Below are 20,635 nucleotides of genomic sequence, written 5' to 3' on the forward strand. Positions count from 1 at the left end.
CACCGTTTTACTTGAATATTGCTTAGAAAATTAAGTATTGATAGCAGATTTTCCTGGTATTAAAGTCTGAGTGAATTGTTCAAATCAGTGTAATAAGATGTTTCATTAGTTTCAAGTTTCCTGGAATATTTTATTTTTCAAGAGGAACTTGGGACTGCAAAGCTATATGTGTTATTTTCTGAATAAAATAAGGATTTGCCTATCAAGAAGTATGTTTATTAACCTTTCATTGAAATCAAAACCAATACTTACTTATACATATATATTTACCAATATACAGAGCTTATTAAGTTACTCTATGTACCAATAAAGAACTAATTAAATGAATATACGTACCAATGTACAGAGCTACTTGAATGATAAATAATATACCTATATCTGATTGTCTGTAGCGATACATGATGCCCTTTGTAGCCAAAAGGAGGTATGCTGTTAGAAGGGATAGTAGACCTATTAATTACATTGTAAGAGGTTGAAAACTTAATATTGTTTTAAGACCTAATGATGGTCCTGGGAAAATGTTCTTTAATTAATGTCACAATTTTTTGTTTCATTCATGCACAGTGTTTAATAAAATTATTGAAACATTCACATAAAAAGTTATTGAACTTTAAATGCATGGACTGACTAAAATATTCCTTATGTTCTATACATAGTTAAAATAAGATTTGGTCTGGCATATCATTGTGTCTTTCTGCATTTCACATTAGGACATTGAATGCTCCCTTGGAAAAAGTTATTATACCAATGATACTGGATAAGTCATCGTTACTTATAAATAATTTAATTATGTTAGTATTGTGATTGGTAATGTTATTTTTTCCCTCCCAATTCTTCTCTCTGTTATAATGGTAAATTTATTTTTCAAAAGTTACCATTTTAAGAGAAATTTTTATATCTTTTAAAAAAATTAATGGGTGTATTGCACAAAAATCCAACAAATAAAATCATCCTTGTTTTCAAAATTCCAATAAGGAACATACCTTTATAATTGTATAAATAAACCAATTTTTCAAGACATTTCGGCCATTGGCCTTCTTCAGTTGTTTATTTTTCCTCTAATCTACATGGTTGACATTTCTTTTTCCATCATTGAAAAGATGTTATAGATAAATTTTGTGCATTTCCTTTGATCTTTTTTTTTTTATCTATAACATCTTTTCAATGATTGAAAAAGAAATGTCAGCCATGTAGTTTAGAGGAAAAATAAACAACTGACGAAGGTCAATGGCCGAAACGTCTTGAAAAATTGGTTTATTTATACAAATATAATCATGATAGATGTTTGTATTTTATGTACAAAACAAAAATGTAGTACATTGACTACCACACACATTTCTGCTATTTTATATTTCCTTGTTTTTCATGGGAAAGGAAAAGCATTTTGTCATTCTATAGATTTGATAACATTTATATCTATTCAATCAGTAAGTAGAATAAAGTTTGATTTCAGTATCCTCCAAGTCGGTGGGTGTATTAATATTAGCAATTACTGATATGAGAGTATATAAAAGTTTTTCATCCCCCAGTTTTAATGACTGAATTATAAATTACTGCTGTATTTACATAATAACTGTTATGCTGGGTTTTAGTTTTCAGGTAAATTGGAATAATGAGTTAATGCTGAATTTATGAATCTTATGTTAATATTGAATTTTAAAATTTAAAGTGTTTTAGGAACTTGACTTTTTGCATTGGAAAAAAAGAAGATTTATTTAAATATTATAAAGTATGAAATCTGATATATATTTCAAACAGTTGAATTTGTACCAAATGCCAAGATATTCTTTTCCACTGACCACAGAGGGATATTTGAGAATGAGATGGAAGACACCAAGTATTGACTGAAATTTTCACCAAATAACTTCAAATTTTTACCTGCTTTAAAAGTTTATCATATAAGTGACTCATTGAATTATATTTTTTTCAGCCTACAACCATTTTAGACGGCGGTAATACTTCAGAATCTCCTACGATAAGTCCAAGTTCATCTCCCACACCGATTCATGCACGAAACTTAACTATCCAAAGTGAAGACAACGATTCGGTTTCATCTGGTACCACTAAAGATTCAGGTTATGATGTAAGTAGCTTATCAAAAATCTACTATATAATTAGGAGACAGCAGCCAAACAACTAGAGGTCACAAAAATAAACATATGGAGGTCATCATTATAGCCGTACTGGCTCAAGCAAGAAATAATAGCCTTTGTATGAGGTCGATACGAGGATATATTCACCTCATAAAAAGCCTGCAATCATTATTAATTCAGCGTTGCTGGATCTATGCAATCACTCTGTTTTGGAGATGGTACAGAATACTAAGTTGAAGACATATCATGAAACTAATTATGTGTTTATATGACTTTCAAAAACCTTCTACACCATTTCAAACATCACCTGCAAACTTCTGACATGTTATTTGCCCTTAAATTGATAAAAGATTGGTCGAACAACCCTTTTACTTTAGATATACACTTGCATATAAGGCAGAAAAAACTGCACGAAAATAAGCCTTTGCATCGCTCACGCAAGTGAGACTTGGTATGATTATCAACTGTCATGATTTTCAGATAATTACACTCAAAGATACACCCAAAGGTGTAAGTATTACTTGCAAACAATCCTACGCTTAATTCACCTCAGTTAATATCTCATGTCCAGTTACATAATTAGATAGACACATGTATTACACACCTAACTGAATACACCCATCCTTGACCTCATTAAAATGTTCTGTTAAATTAAATGTAGACAGAAATATGTATAAAAAGCAAGCAGATTTTATTTCGCTTGTAAAATAAGTGTCATTATCTGGCATCAGTCAATAATCAAGTTCTAATTAATTAGTTACAATAATCAGAAATTTGGTTGAAAATTGCACCACTCTTACCTGATCATTTTCTGCAATTCAATATTTGTTTTTTCTCCATTTATATCCCATTATATTTGCATCATTATCGCTATTTTGTGCATTTTTCCTTTGATCTTTTTTTTTGATAATTTTTCCTATCATGCTACTTGCTTGAGATGGAAAATTATTGCTAGAAACTAAGGAGGCACGTGGTGTTGCTAAATTATAATATCGTCATTGGCAAAATAGCGATAAACAGATTATTATTGGTCATCTCATCTCGATTCCTTTTCTCGCTTTCGCTGTACCGGCTCAGGTGAGAAAAACAATTTCTTTGAGATGATCAACAACCTTCTATAAATATTGCAATATTCCCTACCTTTTGATAATAACATAGACATTTTACAGTTCGATAGGAAATAAAAAGAGAAAAAAAGATATTGAAAATGTTTGGTCAGAAAGAATATCAGACTAGCTATGAATATGTTTGGATCACAACATTGGTCAAAAAGAATATCAGACTAGCTTTGAATATGTCTGGATCACAACATTGAGGATGCCTTGATATTATAATTGTCAAGAAAAGTGGATTTAGAAAAAAAGATCATTTCATTGGTTTTGACTATTACATTGCAAAATATTGAGGGTTTAAGATTTCTATTTTTAGATATTTTAAAAATAACACTGCAATATCAATTTATACTGTTTAAAGAAAATACAAGTGATCATGTGAGTCTGTGACATATATTTTTGCAGGAATGCACTCAAGCTGGTTCTTTAGGAGGTAGTGGTAAAGCCCAACAAGACATTATAGCCATGGAGGACGATGAATTTTCTGATGAGGAGCCATCAGGCACAGTAAGTCTAGCTTGCTTGTACAAAAATAGCTGTCAATATTCAGAAAATCTAAAAAAAAAATCAGTTTTACATTCTTAACAATATCCTCTGCAGTTTACAGCCAATTATATTTGTTGGCGGAACGGGTCAGTATCAAAAGAAAGAAAAGGGAAATTTATTGGAATAGTACAGTGAATTATAACTGCTTTCAAGCTTTAAAATGCTTGTGCAATAACTGTGTGATAATATATTTCAGACCATTAATTATTGCACAGATTTTCCTAGCACTTCACAACTTTATTAAACTGCTTTATGACAATTAATCTACCTTGTGAAATTTTATTCAAATTCATTCAAATAGTAGTCAATGGCAGAAGAAAAAAAGAAAATTAAAATGTTATAGAAATTGATGAAAGATGAGATACGACCAAAAAATCAGCCCAAGTTTTCGTTAAAGATTTTAGATATAACTTCTGTTACTGTGAAATACTTTTCACATATGATTGCCATAATTACATGTAGATTTAAGATCTTAACCAAGTCACATATAGTTCAATTTTCTATATTGGAAGTTTTTTTTGTGTCTTTAGGAACATTCAAGAGTAAGATAGCGAAGTCTCTAAGTTTTATAAGACATTTTAGAGCTACAAAACTGAAACAATAGCCCAATTGTTTGTCAACTATGTCTGAGAGTTGGAACCTTTGTTCCTGCAAAAGGCAATGAACAGATTTTTGTGTGTATAGTTCAACAAAAAACACATTTTTCTTTTGTTCAAAGACCAATACTGAAAAAATAATTATGGCCTTACCAAAACGTTAATTATGATGATGCTAAGATAACTTATTTGTCTAATTTAGTCGTTAATATTACATGGATAATATAATTACATTTTTGTTTTCTTCTTTGAACTAATATAGAATTAATTTTTATTGAATCTTTTAACTGGCTTTTACTTTTGAAATAATTGAAAGCTTATAAAACTTGATTTGACACTGCTTTGGTGATGGTTTCAGTATATGGAAAGACGGAAATCATCGAACTCTAACGCCTCTCATTTCCTGACACGGTTACAGAATTTAGAGGTTTTATTTTTTACTTTGTAGCACTAACAACCTCCTATAACTACCTCTCTAAATAACTCCTGAGTGATTGTCTAAATGAAAGAAAAAAAGGGGGCCAGGTTGATGTTTAGATATCTATTCAGAGCTAAATCCAAAAATGCCACCTTTTATGATATTTTATTTGTTAATGTTCTGAATATACATGTTAAACATGTTGTCAGCAAAGTTCAAGGTCTTATTCAAAACAAATAGTTATTTCAGGTAATAGCTGTTAACACAATGTTCGATAGATATAGGAAGATGTGGTATGAGTACCAATGAGACAACTCTCTCATCCAAGTCACAACTTGTAAAAGTAAACCATTATAGGTCAAAGTACGGTCTTCAACACAGAGCTTTGGCTCACACAGAACAGCCAGCTATTAAGAGCCCCACAAATTGCTAGTGTAATCATTCTTAGGGGTAAACCAATGGTCTAATCCATTTAAAAAATGAGAAACAAGAAACACTTTTGAACCACATCATTGAACAACAACCACTGATTGAGTAAACATCAGGTTTCTGACTTGGACAGGTGCATTTTTGATTGATTCAACAATGATTTTGACTATGTTTAACTCCTTGTTTCAATTCCTTCACTTTCAAATTATTTTCTAGACCTTTAGATCTATCATGTCTTATATAATGTCGTAATTTGAGTGGTCATTGTTTTATTTCGACATAAGACTAAATTGCTTTGTACTACAAGACCACTAAAACAGTCACTTGGGTAGTTAGTTTGCAGCATTTTTGCCTGAATAAAAGGGTCATAGGTCAACTATATACTCATATAACTAGATTGAACGATTTGTATATAAACAATACATTTTTTTTTATATCTATGAAGACTTTTTGTTTATAAAAAATGATGAATTTTTTTTTATTAATAGCTTTTGTTCTAATAAATAGTAAATGCACCCAGTTTAGATGCTTTGATATATATTTTTTATTGCTTATTTTAGTTTTTCCAACCTTCATTTCCACAGCTTTAAAAGTGCTCTGTCAACCCTTTCCAAATACTTTATTTTCATTTCAAAATACAAGTTAATAAAAGAAAAAGGACGTTTATAAGTGTATTAACTGGAAGGTGTTTAATACATCTTTTGCATGGTAACCTAACTTTTAATAAAGAAATAATGAGTGAAAATTTATGCCATCTTTAAAAAATTATAATTTATAATATGATTGTTTAATGTATAATATTATTATGGTCAGAGAATATCCTTTAGAATGATAATTATACTGCATGCTGTCATGACTAAATTATTTTCCCCATACACATATGTACAAATAAAAAAATACTGTTTTTCTTCAAGCATTTAGGTATTGGTATATTAAGATTAAATACTTTCAATTAGAATATACTGTTCTGGGTGATGGGGTCAGCTTTCTTATGCTTTTACAAATCCTTTTACATGAGAATTTGAAAATTATACATATATATGCCTACATGGAAGATCCAATGATTTCCCATGCATTTAGAATGTTTAAAGTGTTCATTGTTTTTTGTCTTTTTATCTTTGAGTCAGTAAACCTGAAAAGAAATTTCGATAATAATTAAAATAGAAAAAGTTTCGTTTGTGGATTATATAATGTAAGAAAAAGATCAGATTTCAAGATTTCAAGATTTATAATCAGAAAATAAAACAATATAATGGAAGGTAATGCGTTCATTGAAATAAATCATTCATGTTATATATTAGATAAGCAAAGTTGTCTACATTTTTAGAATTTACATACATCATGTTTGAACAATTTACTTTATTGGAATATGTTTGGTTGTACATTGACTATATGATCACCGTCACATCAATCAGACATCTATCATCCAATTATAGTAGTGTCATGTTTAAATGTATTTCACTGAACTTTGTTTCGTTCTAGGTTAACAATGGTGCTTTCAGCAGTCTGAAGTTACTTGAGAGTAGACCCCCACACCTGGCTGTCTTTCTAAATTATGTTATGACGCAGAGTGAAGACCCGTCAAGTCTGGTAAGTCCAGGTTCTGACCGTGCGAGGGCTGTATAACCAGTGACGGTCGTTAAAAACTTCCATCATCAAGTCCAGGTCTTAGGTTTTAGAAAAGTCAAAATCATTACCATGAAGTTAGAATTTACTGCTATCATAGATATAAGAAGATGGGGTATGAGTACCAATGAAACTATTCATCTAAGTCACAATTTGTAAAAATAAACTATTATAGGTCAAAGTACAGTCTTCAACAGGGAGCCTTGGCTCACACTGAACAGCAAGCTATAAAGGGCCCCCAAATGTTTTAGTGTAAAACCATTAAAACAGGAAAACCAATGGCTATGCAAATCATGCATATATCACAATTTTATGAATTGACCAAATTGGTTCTAAAAAAGTCTTTTGAAATTATAATTTATGTGAATGCATCATATTTCAATGCAAATTATTTCAACCTCTCTCTTGTTCATGGTCCATTGACTTTGATAATTGTGCTTAGTTCATATGTTAAAAGTTTTGTGATTCAAGTTTCAACAGTTGCATTACACTATCAAAATGACATCTGTGTCAATAGTTTTTTGCATTTTTATTACACAAGTTTGTCTTATGTTAAGTTACACACTTTTTATCATTTTTTGAATTACACGTTTTGTCGTATGGTTAACTACACATGTTTGTATTACAGTTATTTTACATAGTGTCTGGTTACTATCGGACTACTCCTGGTACATGTAAAGAATTAAAGAAATGGGCCTTTGAAATTTATTCCACGTTTCTTGTGGCAGCAGGATCGGTAAGTACACGGAACTGCAACGGTAACATCAATATTTAGTCAACATATTTTGGTGATCAGATTTTACCACAGGAATCTTTGTATACATTTATTATTGCGATTTTGTCAATTTAGACAAAATGCGATTTTAATGTTTGCCATATTGGGGGAAAATCCTGTTTAGTTCATATAAAAAATTTCAAAATGCGAGTTGGAATTATTGCAATTATAACCCTGTTGCATTTTTCACAATAAGAAAAACATTTCAATGATTTCTGAATTTACAGTTATCCTGATTTTTTTTCACAAAAAAAAAAAGATACGTAACAAATGTAACAATGTCTTTTATTTTACAAATAATAAAAAGATCAGTGGCAAAAGGCTCAACTCATCAGATTAAGATGAGGCATTACATTTTGTTCTACAATAGAAAAGTAGAATTGGTACCAATGTTCATACATTAAGGAAAAATTCGTGCAATTTGATTCTGTGCTTTAGTAATAAGCCTTTAGTCAGTTTAAACTTTGTTGAATATTTTAATTTTTGGTTTCCCTGAACCCCTCTAAAAAAAGATGCAAAAAATTGTTACCAAAAATAATGATGACAAATCTACAGTATATTATTTTTCCTTATTTTAAATATTCTGATTATATGTTCTGATTTCAGCCTTTAAAACTGAATGTGGATGAAAGTATAAGTGTAGAAATAGACAATGTATTAGTGTATAGAAATGATAAAGAGGATATATTACGGAGAGTGTTCGATCATGCACGAGCTAGCGTACAGACAGAATTACAAAATATGCTTCATGAATTTTGTTCCAAAAAAGAAATAGGTAAGTTAATTACTAAAGATTGGAGGTTGAATTATTACCATTTATCTATTAAAATCATTAAGGGCTATTCCATTGAAATGTACGTGGGAGGGTAGGTAGGGACTACTTTTAAGATAATTTTGCATAATGGTAATAGACACATACATGACTCGCATTCAATAATTTGACTTCCCTTCCTACCCTCCCAAATACATTTTAATGGAATATCCTTAACAAACTTTCACTACATTTGTTTTGCATATATAAGATAAGACAAAGTTCATATAAAATATATTGTGAACTATTTATGAATTTAAAGAAAAGCTCTCATATAAGATACAAGGAAAACAAATCTTTACACACATGGTCCCTCATATACAATACAAACAACAATTAATATTAACATGTGTAGGCACTCATATACAATACAATCAACAATTAATTTTAACATGTGTAGGCCCTCATATACAATACAAACAACAATTAATTTTAACATGTGTAGGCCCTCATATAGAATACAAGCAAATCAAATCTTTACTCCTTTAAAAACTTTAAAACAAAAAATTCCTAAAACAAAACAGCCAAAAACAAAGGTCAGCTTGCATGTTGGAGTTGCAACCTTAGCTCAAGTTAAATTGAAATATTTTATAATCTGAATTTTTGAAATAGATACACTTTAAGCCTTGCAGTATTACATCCATATTATTATCAACCTCAACCCACTCCATCTTTATAGATGTGTTTGCAGAATTCAATGTGTGGTATATATTTTGTAATTTGTTGATATACTTCTTACCTCATTATTCATATATTAAAAAGTATTTTGATGTTTTTAGGGTTTGGTAATATGTATGGCATTCATGAGTTAAAGGACATAATGAAGAAAAATGAAGAAATAGCCGTTGTAGAAAAATATGTAATGCCTCATCTAGATAGGTGCTTGTAAGTACTTAGATAAAACAAACAGAGTGCTAATGTTCTTAAAATGCTTGTATACCAATGATATGGAATATCAAAACATTGTGTAAGAATAACTGAAAATAAATGAAAGTAAAAAAAATGTGAATTTATAAAACAAAACAAAAATTAAAATAAAAGTCAAATTTATATCAGCTATTGGATATTATCATCTTCTTTCAAATCACAGTTTAGGTGTCCATCTGTTTATCTTGATAAATCACATTACATATACCTCAGATTACATTTATTTACTTTGTTCTAATCTTAATCAACTCACTCTACAGAACCCACCTATCACATTAATGTTGCTCTTTTCATAGATTCATACATGTATGAATTAAAATGTTTTATATATGAAAAAGAAGATGTGGTATGATTGCCAATGAGGCAACACTCTACAAGAGACCAAAATGACACAGAAATTAACAACTATAGGTAACTGTACGGCCTTCACCAATGAGCAAAGCCCATACCAAATAGTCAGCTATAAAAGGCCCTAAAAGACAATGTAAAACAATTCAAACTAGAAAACCACTGTTCATGTCAATTTTTCTCACCATTTTGCAGCAAGGGAGATGGTGGAGAAGATACAATAAAATCAGAACGAGAATTAGCCATGGGCTGGGCCCTCAATACATTCCTACGTAATGTTGGTGTTAATAGACACAACTCATCCATGGACAGAGTCCAGAGTTTTATAGCCAAAGATAAACGATTATTAAAGATAGGACAACAAAAGAAAAAGGTAAACAAAATTTGAATGAAAAATAAAATCTGTTTATATAATGTTGTCAATATTGCTGAGTAAAAAAGTAATATTTTTGATCTGAAGTAAAAGGTAGGCTAGATAATTGGATTTGAAAGATCTACTATAGAGTAAAAGCTATCAGAAAACTCTTTAAATGAGAGATCTGAATAGTATTCTTTTGTATGGAGATTTGTTTGTAAATTTAAAAGGAACTTGTAATTTACCTGATATAAAAATGTGAAAAAGAGGCTGACCAAACTAAATGGAGAATCAGAAGTCAAAGACATCTAACAAAATCATGGTAAAAGAACAAAAAAAGATGAAAAGACAAATAACAGTTAAAAATATAAGATAATAACTTAAGACTGATGCTCCGGAAGAGTAAGCAGATTCTCTGCTTGCTATGGCACCCTTGTATATAAGGGGGAAAATTATCTATTTGTTAAGTCAGAGCCAATCTCTTGTCATAAATTATCACTAAATATAAGATGTTGAACTAATAACATCATTTGGCTAAAGATTAGACAAATTGGACACAAATTCCCATAGTTCCTGACTGGTTAGCTATATTGCAAACTTATCTCTTCTTGTTTATTATATGAGCGAGAGAAATAGTTAATAGACTCTGATAATAATGATAATAAATTCTTTATTTAAAGAAAGTCAGCACAGTAAGTAGTACTAACTTATCATCGATGAGGACCTCGTATACAATAAAAGCATAAACAAATTTTTTCACATATACATAGGCCAGCATATTCAATACAACCACGAGCAAATCTTTTCACATATAGGCCCTCAAATGTTTTCAAATATACAATAACTGTATACCAATTTAGAGTTACAATCTTTTTTTTTATGATTAAATATAAGGAATCGGCTAACTTAGCACATATTTACAACATTTAATACTACATTCTTTTCCATGTACTTTAAAATAACTATGCATGGTTGGCTGACCACAGTCAAAGCCCTTACACTAGATTTTATAGTCAATGCCTTTCCGTCACAGTTCTCGAAAACTTTGTATTCCCTTAGTTCTCCTTGATGAAAATCTGCTGGTTCTCACTACTATTTCTATTGCAAAATGCACAAATTGTATTGGTCCTTTGTAAAATGTTGGCAGCCAGGACCTCTCGACCTCCACTTTTTGAGAATCTGTTGACTAACCAATACTTAGAATATTACTCATATAACCCATGATTGGTTTTTGTTAAGAAATGATTTCATAGTTTGTTTGAATACGTATAATTTATAATGCACAATTTCGTATGGAGGCATTTTGGTTATGGCCTAGTCTTAATGGTGCTTAGAATTCTTGTATTTTGGGAAATTAGACAACACAACAATATGATGAAATGGTAGGGATGATTTAAGTTTCCCAAGTCTTCATGTGAATGTTAGTGCTATCCTTGATCGTATCAAGCAACTGGTTGGTATTTTATGCTAAAAAATCCCACAATATTATTAAGTATAAAGTGGCAAAAAGTTAAAACCTTCTTTTATGGACTAAGGGAAATAACTCAATCACAATATTGCCAAAATATGTTTCTTTGCTTAATACAATGCTAAGTTTACTGTGCAAATTGAATTCAAAACCCACTCATTGCTTTGATTGAGTGAGCAGTCAAAGTTGAAATTTGTCCTCTACTGTTTTAAAAAAAAAAATGGGATAAATTGTAAAATTTGAAAAAAAATAACCCAAATATTGAAAAAAAGAAAGAAAAAAAACTGTCATGAAAGTGCTTTATATGTTTATCATATAAATTCTAGAACATATCTATTTGTTTGCTTTATCAGAAATAAACTGGCTTGCTATTTGAAATTATGATAAAGGTTGCATGTTTTTATAGACACATGAATGGTAGACATATTTTTAGGAAAATAAATCATGTGTAAAGTACTATGTGGATTTTTTCCCATTATTGAGAAAAATATGCAGCATCGATTAACATTTTTAAAATTTCAGTGTAACACGCTTCTAATGCAGTTATCTCAATAACTAATGAAAATAAAAAATTATATATTTGCATGTATAATTCAAATGACATATTTTAACAGATAATTTTTTAAATGTATGATTAAGGTTATCATATTAAAATAACTTTTAATCAGAATGGTTACCTGTGTAAACAAACAATTGATTTTTGGGCTTTTCATAAGAAAAAAGTAAAATCACAAAAATACTGAACTGAAAATTCAAAGATATATCTCTGTGATATGAGTTTATCTTTGATTCTCTTGTCATTGGTTTTTCCCATGATGTATACAATGAGATAACAAAGATAACAACAGTTTACAACTTGTGAAGATATAAAGTTTGATATACTATAGACAAAGACTTCCTTTTGCCCTATAGCTGTTTTTAGGGGTTTGTAAGTTTACTGTGAATTCAGAAATTATTGTGATGAATGTTTTTATTATTGCTAAATTGCAATAGGGTAATAATCGCAATAATTTAACATCGCATTTAGAAATGTTTTGTAAGAATTAAACAGGCTTTTTCTTAATGTCCCCTAAAAATTAAAAAAATTAAAATAAAATAACAAAATCACATTAATTTGTGATTTTACAGTATAATAGTGTTTCATTGATGTAAACCTTACATTTCTTGATTTTTTTTTACGATTTTTTTTACAGGTGCAGCAACACCAGTTTCAGTTACAGCATTATTATAAAGTAGAAAAATGTATTCACTGTGATAAAGTTATTTGGGGAGTTGGTTACCAAGCATATCAGTGCCAAAGTAGGTCACCGTAGTCCAACTATATTGTTATTGTTATTTATTTCCTAATGATGCTCCTACATTATATATTCTTTTATGATCTTCAACTAGGACTTTTATATGACATGATCAGGCATGTTCACTGTTTTTCCAAACTGTTCTAGATTGAGGCTGAAGAAAATGGACATTTTTATAATTGAATCAACACCGATGAAGAATCAAGAACAACTGAGTCTCACCATAATGCAATAATGCAAAAAAAAAAGGACCAATGATCAGGAATGAATTAAAACAAAAATTATCAGATGTGTCAAGGATTTTGTAACCATGTCATCTATATGGTATAGAAAAATTATTTCAAAACAAACAGTAAAATCAAATCCATTGTGGCATGTAAGAATACCATTAGCAAAAGAGTCTCAATAACATTTCTCAAATAAAACATTAATTTAAACAAATATGTAAGTATGTCATGTGGACAAAATGGTGAGGAATTGTTTTAAGCATCAAATTTAATATGAGGTGGAACGATGTATATTTAATTGTACATAAAAGTGTGTTTTTTTTTTACTTTTTCAGCATGTGACTTGAGTGTACATAAAGCTTGCATAGATGAATTGGATGAACCTTGTAGGAAGCAAAGAGGGAAAAGTAAATTTCGTAACTTCCGGCCAACATCTACTGCAGGTAAAACAACTCTTGTCAACTTTAAATGTGCTTTAACAATAACCTTTGCCCTTGTATACTAAAAAAAATCCTGTTGTAAACAAAGGGAAAGGTTATCTCTTTTTGAAAAGTGAGAAAAAATATGTAAATATGAATAAGCAGAACTATTGCTTTGCATGGTTGAAGCTGTTCTTATAGGCAAATCAGTTATCACAAAGTTATATTGCACCAAAAGTAGTTTTAGTAAGACCTTCAAGATTAGATGAGAAACTATAGGATATTAGTGAGTTTGGATAATTAGATAGAATATTTAGGATGGATATAAATTGCTTCTAGGTTCAATTCTATATATGAAATTTATAGCTGTTAGACACAAAACCGTCCAATCAATTTTCATACCATTTACGTATTTCTGCCATATTCCTTACAACATAACATTGATTATTCCTTTGTATCCTTTTAAAATTTTTACATCATCATCATGTGCAAAACTTATTAATTCTGACCAAACCAGGTTTAACCATTTGTTGACATTATTTTAGGTGGAAATGCTTTAGGTGGGGTCGTTAAAATGGTCATACCAGATTTATTGACAACAGGTATTAAAAACGTAGTCACTAAAACTCTAGTCATCTACAGTGTAGTTGTCTTCTGCCACATAAAAACTGTTGCTGGTTTTTTATTGTAGATTTGTTCGCTAATTTTATGTGCCAGGGTATAAGGTCAATTCAATACATAAAGTTTAATTTTTGTTTAATCACTTCTTTTGCTACAGTTTATTCCAAAAACTTCATTTTGATTGTACATTCTGTAATATTTAAGGAATAGTTTTTCTATTCAAAAGTTTTTGTAAAAAATATTCTGGTCATAACAAATTTTTCATATAAAAAAAAGAGAAAACGTCAATTCCTAAAGTTTGAATTCTGAAATATTCAAAATCATACATTGGAATAGAGGTTGCAACAGAATGTGCTCTCAGTCAATACATTTTTTAAATACAGAGGGAAGCATGTAGTTATGAATTATAGCCAGAGCTTTGTGTGTCTTAGAATATATTTTAACTCCATAGAAATATTAGAGAGAAAAGTTAAGGTGTAATACTAGAGTTATAGTGATGTGGATATGGTTTTTGCATATGCCATTTTAATTAAAACTAACATTCTTCCCAGTTATATAGCATAGACATGTATCTATAAGGGTCACAACACTCAATCACAAGTGTTATTGACCAGTTATGACAGGATAGATATTGCATATCAGTGAAAAAAAATATCTCCTGTCCAATGTATATTGATATGTATTTCCCCACCCATGATAAGCAAATTAACAGTACTATAAGAATGCAGAGTCCTATTATATTCTTCATGCTTTAATATAATTTTATCCATAACTAACTACATTTTCAGAATTGTATGAACTATGGGTGATTTCTTTGTTTTAAACAAAAGGAAAATAATATTAAGCTTCTGTTGATAAACCATAGATTGGGCAAGACATTCATAATATTGTTTAATTAGAATACCCAAAGTTCATCCAATTCTGAATAATGAGTTACACAAATATGAATGAAAGTCACTTCTCTGACTGCACCACTCAACATTATTCATTTTTTATAAAAATATATAATCAAACCATTGTCTTTTTTTTTTTTTATAGAAGTGGATATAAGCTAACCAAAAGCTAAACATAGCTTTGTAGATTCTGAGTAGATCTTAGACCAATTAATTGTTGTTTGTTTCAGAATACTCTCCCTTCTCCTCCAAAAACAGATATCAACACCAGTTCTGTAAGGAAAACAAACCAATTAGCTTTACACGTATAATCACTTAGTTGATTTGTTCTTATCCCTGACAGACACATTGTAGTAATTCATTAATACTCCATGTATGTACTGTCTTTGACATAACCAGTGTATAACAATGTATAAAGTAGTTATTCCTTTTTAAAACTGACTCTAGCACATCTTTTGTTTATACTATTTTTCTTTTTTTGCAAAAATTATATAGAATTTTGGAGTGTTTTGAAAATCTCGATTTTCTTCAGATTTGTTGAAAGATTTTGTTATGATCAAGAAGCACTTAGGAACATTTATATGAAATAATGTTCTGAATCAAATGATTTCCCTGTTAGATGGAAAAAAATCTTATCGCCTATGGAAACATGGAGTGTTTTTGATGCTATGAAACTGTGGTATAAATCTGTATTCAAAACATTTTGGTGAAAGTTTCACTTAAAATTGCTTAGCTTGATTTTTTCCACAATATATATCATTGATTTTCTAAAAAAAAACACCACCAAAGGCACTAAGTTAAGAACAGAAGAATACTTTTAATATGAGATGTAGTAGTTTGCCAAAGATGATAAAGCCAATCTTGGAACTTGTTAAACCAGAGTCTTAGGTGTTCCTTTGTAAAAAGGTGTCCTGGTTTGTAACATTGATCACCAAAGCCTTAGCAAAAACAAAAGTTATGTATAGGTTGACCAATCCTTTGACCCATGACATCTTGAAAATTGTTAATTGATTTATTCTAATTTTTCAACAGGCCTAAAAGGTAAAGATATGAAGGGGGAGGAGCAATCTGAATGTAAATGCTTTATTCAAAATAATGCTGATGCAATTCTGCTAAAAAAATAAATTAACTTGCCATAATAGACTTTCTGACATGTGTCACTTGACTACTATCAATATTAATATTTCTGCTAAAAAAACAACTCGCTTCAGATTGCCTTAAACTTTCTGACAATTGGTCACTCAGCCACTATCAATATTAATATTTTAATAACTCTAGGGGGCATTAGAATAACACTTGTGTATTCATATGTATGGTCCTCCATACATTCATTGGAATTTTACTAAGTTCTGAAGTTTTATTCATTTCTCAAAGACAGTTAATGGTATATAAAGGATATCTATTAATTCTATTATACAGTAAAACATTAATCAACAACAATACAAGTTTTACTGACTACCATTTAATTGATGTATATTACTGCTGGTTAAACATTGATTCTGTTTGATCATCATCTAGGTCTCTTACATTGGTCTAGATATCCATCTATCTGTATATCTGACTTTATTTCAGTGAAAAAGTTCTATTAATATTGTGAACCATTTTTTTTGGCATTCTAGCATATGTGTTCATCCCCTGCTTGCCCAACTTCAGTTATACATTAAGGTAGTGATGGTAGCATTTCCCAACATTTCGAATAGTTCAGGGCATCTGTGTCTGACAATCCTAATGTATCTATTTATGCTTTATCCATATTTGCTTTTACTAAAACTTGGTTGATGGTCTTTGTTGCATATTATATAAAAGTTGATGATTTGTTTCAGTATAACAAGTCATTTATGACCTAATTTTCCTTTTCAGAATCTAAAGGACTATGGGTAATCTCATTGTTTGTACACCAAAATGAAAATAACCTTACATCATTGGTTAAATTTCCATTCTTTTTAGAATGTTTTAAACCAATCACAACATTTGGTTTACACTTTTGAAAATATTGCCCAAAATGCATAAAAATCTGAAACAGTGAATTACTTGTGGACATTTAAATAGAAATATTTATGAATTTTGTTATTTTATATAATTTTAAGGTTAAATTACTATATTATAATTAATAGCTAACAGATTTTCTACTTAATGATTTAGAACTGTGCATGTTACAAATAAGTGTGAAATTGTGGACCCGCAGAAAAAAAATATATTATCTAGTTTCCAATGTAAAAAAAAGTTGTAAATCATAACGACTAAACCATTTTGCCTCATGGTGAGTATGAGATGTGTGGTCAGATTTTTAGGTTATGAAAATCAAAACAAGATGATATTAAAACTTGTATATATAATTGCTTCAGCTTAAATGTTTTTTATACCATGTTGTTTTTTACTTTCAGCCTATCCACCGCCAGCCGATAAAACAGATACATTATCGCCTAGTCCTAACCAGAATACATCTTTTAATATAGAACCACCCAATGATGAGGATAAACCAGGTAACAACAGACTATCAAAAGTCTGGTAACTTATCCAATAAAATGTCTTACACAAAGATGACCTTCAATTTGTATTGAATGTGTAACATTTTCTAAAAGAACTAAGTGTATATTTTTAATTTTAATACATGGCATATAATGTGATTTGTGTGATTTAAAGAATCGAGTGAATTTAAATATAGGATGAATTTAACCACCTGACTTCATTTCTGAAGGTACAAAAACTGGATTTTCGGTTTTAGTCTCTGATAATCATGTTTAGATTTTGATTAACAAATGTTGAGCCTTCTTTTTCAGAACATTCGGTAAATCGATTGGTTCAAAACTTTGAAGATTTACAGGGTGATAAACGACGAAGTCCAGGCCTAGAGCCCACTGAACCTCAAAAGTATGTAATAGGGAAGAATCCACCTAAACGAAAGTAGGTAACAGGGTTGCTGTTATGTTTGGTACATGTGTTTTAATAGTGTTCGATGTTATCCTTGGTGTCGACATGGACCTGTTTTATGTTTAAGTTTAAAAAAAAAAAAAAAAACCCAAAAAAACAACAGATTTTTGGTGTTTATTTGAACCTAGAATGAAAAGAAGATCATATTTTAATTTTTTAGATATTTCCAGCATATGAATTATAAATATGCAAACATTTCACTATAAAAAATTAATAAGTTTCTTTACAAAATTGTTAGTACAGAATTTACACTGATTTGTTGATTGCTGGTTATTTCTAAATACCAAACTTAAAATATTAAGATTTGAATAAACTTTAAATTTTTTTTGAATAGCGCCTAAAAATAAAACAATAAAACATGACGGACCAAGGAGTTGTTAATAAACTTACTTTGTTTCAGATGCATTCTCTTTATTTTATCCCACCATTATAGCTTTGTTATTTTATAGAAATATTATTTATATTATTTTCATGATGGTGTAGACACAATGTTTCTAAAGGAATTTAATGCATTGTTGGACCACATTTTAATACCTGAAGCATGGATAGACTAGATTGAAAATTAAAATTAAGATGTAATCATATGTTGGAATATTTTTCTCTTTTCAAAATTAATTTACAAGAAAGTATTTTGTATAAGCTTAATTAATGTTTTGTGTTACTTGTGAATGTAATCAATTCTGTTGATTAAAGAATAGGCAATTTTAGGAGGAACTTGCATCTAGTTTTGTTTTGGATAAAAAGCTGCAATCCTAAAGAAATGTCGATTAGCTTTAATTACTTGCCAACTAAATTTTGTTGCTAATGTGTTTTCTTTTGGTTTTAAGGAAAATTGTTTAGATACTGATAAAATTTGATTATTAAGGCAAAAAATACTGAAGAGATCAGTGAAAATAAATTGAACATAAAACAATGAAAAATGAACATGTATTTGCAAGTAGGAACATAAATAAAGATATGTCCATTACTAATAAGGAAAGGTTCTATCTATGGATAGTTGAAAAGGTTACTTGTAAATGTTATGTCAAAGAAAATACAGACATATTCTGAGAGTAATTACAGGGAGGCTCATCATTCATCTAAAACAAATACAACCACTGAATCACTGACAGAAATTAAATGATAAATGAAAGCTCTACTACCAGATTAATGGTGGAATAAAAAACTATGTTCCAAACTTTATAACTGGGTTCAAATGTCCAAGAATATGAAGGATTAAGAAAAATAGAACTCAAATTAAGTGTATTTCCGGGTTTTAATGTTGGAGATCGATCTTTGAAAAAAATTTAGGTCTAAACTTAGTATTTTTGGGTTGAAATATTTCAGAAACGGTGGTGTTCTAAACTATGGCCAAAACTTTGATATATTTTGGGTTTAGATATTAAAAAAATTGTACATAACATTATTTCTGTATGAAGTTAAAGACCTGCAATAATTTACTTTATCTATATCTTCTATGCTGGTTCCCTGTGCATTAAAGGGGTTGGGTAAAGGTTCATCATGATGCACCTGTACATTAAGTGTGGTAAGTGTCATACAACTATGGCATTACATATTGTTATTTGAACCTATGTCATTTTCTGTTTTCAGTTCAGGTTTAAGCCGGTCCCAATCTTTCCTCTATGTCAAAAACAACATGTAAGCAACAAACAGACAGCATTGTTAAAGTAGTTCAGACAAATAATACTGCATAAAATCAACATATGCATGATTAAATTACTACTTTTAACTGTGTGGGTTTCTTCAGATTATGCATTCCATTAATATATACATTTCAAAAGTTCATATTCGTATAAATTTCTTTTTTCTTTTTCTGTAAAAAATTTTTTTTTGGTAAAAATAGTTATGAAATTTTCAATAGTTTATCAGAACTGTAAACTGATTGCTTGACTGTTAGCTGATGAAGGGAACTAATCAAGATCTTCATCTTACAATGAGCAGCCCATTTGGTTATCCTTGCTTTCTAAAATTTCTTTTTTGTTTGAAATGTTTACATGTTGAACTTATGTGTTTGCTGGATAAAACATGGAATTCATTTGAGAACAACCTGTGTTGAGCAAGCTATTGGCTGTTTCGGTGAAATTTTTAGAATATTCTCCAGTTATTCATATTTTAAAAAGACTATCAAATAATGACCTTTAATAGTTGCATTGAGAAAATTTCTTTGTCTTCCATTTTTTTTTTTACAAATAGTCCATTTCTGTAGCAATTGTTGCAGTAATACAAACATTGCAAAAACTTCTGAACATATACTATAGTAGTCTGTAATTGATGAAGTGGATAGAAAATGACAGATATTTCACGATTAAATAAGACAATACCTTGACCGATGTTTGTTGATGGTGGGATAAAATAATGTAAATGAATGGATATGAAATAATGTTTTTTTTATTGTTTCAACTATTGATATCAAAGCAGGAATTTGTATTTTATAAAACATGAAATAGAAATTATATAAGCAACCCTGTTAGCTAATATATGTAAAAATATAAGCATGTTTCATGAAAAGCATGGATATATTCATATACAATATGTTATTTAATATATACTTAATTTGAGTGTGTATATTTATATCTGAATGACAGTGAATATTATTTATAGGAGTGTGAATTTACTTAAGTACATATATATTTATATGCAGGCTATAATACAGCAAACACAATATGCTAAATATGAAAATATGAGTGATTCCTCTGTTCCCCTGTTTTGATTCGTGATTTCTGTACAGCATTGAAGCTAACATGT

General features: G+C 29.6%; 1 protein-coding gene across 7 annotated transcripts in view; it reads left to right on the top strand.

Annotated features, from left to right (window-relative positions):
- The window catches only part of LOC143079060 (rho guanine nucleotide exchange factor 11-like), a 102,627-nt gene that overhangs the window by 55,390 nt on the left and 26,602 nt on the right, over positions 1-20,635 (top strand). For 5 of the 7 annotated variants that reach the window (XM_076254206.1, XM_076254208.1, XM_076254212.1 and 2 more), the window contains 17 exons: positions 393-464; positions 1,931-2,083; positions 3,611-3,712; positions 4,706-4,774; positions 6,677-6,784; positions 7,449-7,556; positions 8,202-8,370; positions 9,186-9,291; positions 9,877-10,054; positions 10,717-10,728; positions 12,698-12,803; positions 13,362-13,469; positions 13,991-14,047; positions 15,190-15,234; positions 17,344-17,442; positions 17,740-17,863; positions 19,481-19,528. In XM_076254206.1, the coding sequence (XP_076110321.1) occupies positions 393-464; positions 1,931-2,083; positions 3,611-3,712; positions 4,706-4,774; positions 6,677-6,784; positions 7,449-7,556; positions 8,202-8,370; positions 9,186-9,291; positions 9,877-10,054; positions 10,717-10,728; positions 12,698-12,803; positions 13,362-13,469; positions 13,991-14,047; positions 15,190-15,234; positions 17,344-17,442; positions 17,740-17,863; positions 19,481-19,528 (1,664 nt within the window). The remainder of the gene's footprint in view (positions 1-392; positions 465-1,930; positions 2,084-3,610; positions 3,713-4,705; positions 4,775-6,676; positions 6,785-7,448; positions 7,557-8,201; positions 8,371-9,185; positions 9,292-9,876; positions 10,055-10,716; positions 10,729-12,697; positions 12,804-13,361; positions 13,470-13,990; positions 14,048-15,189; positions 15,235-17,343; positions 17,443-17,739; positions 17,864-19,480; positions 19,529-20,635) is intronic. The other 2 variants (XM_076254213.1, XM_076254209.1) reach the window with 2 other exon arrangements.

Source organism: Mytilus galloprovincialis, chromosome 6, assembly GCF_965363235.1.
Source record: "Mytilus galloprovincialis chromosome 6, xbMytGall1.hap1.1, whole genome shotgun sequence".
Classification (NCBI taxonomy): domain Eukaryota; kingdom Metazoa; phylum Mollusca; class Bivalvia; order Mytilida; family Mytilidae; genus Mytilus; species Mytilus galloprovincialis.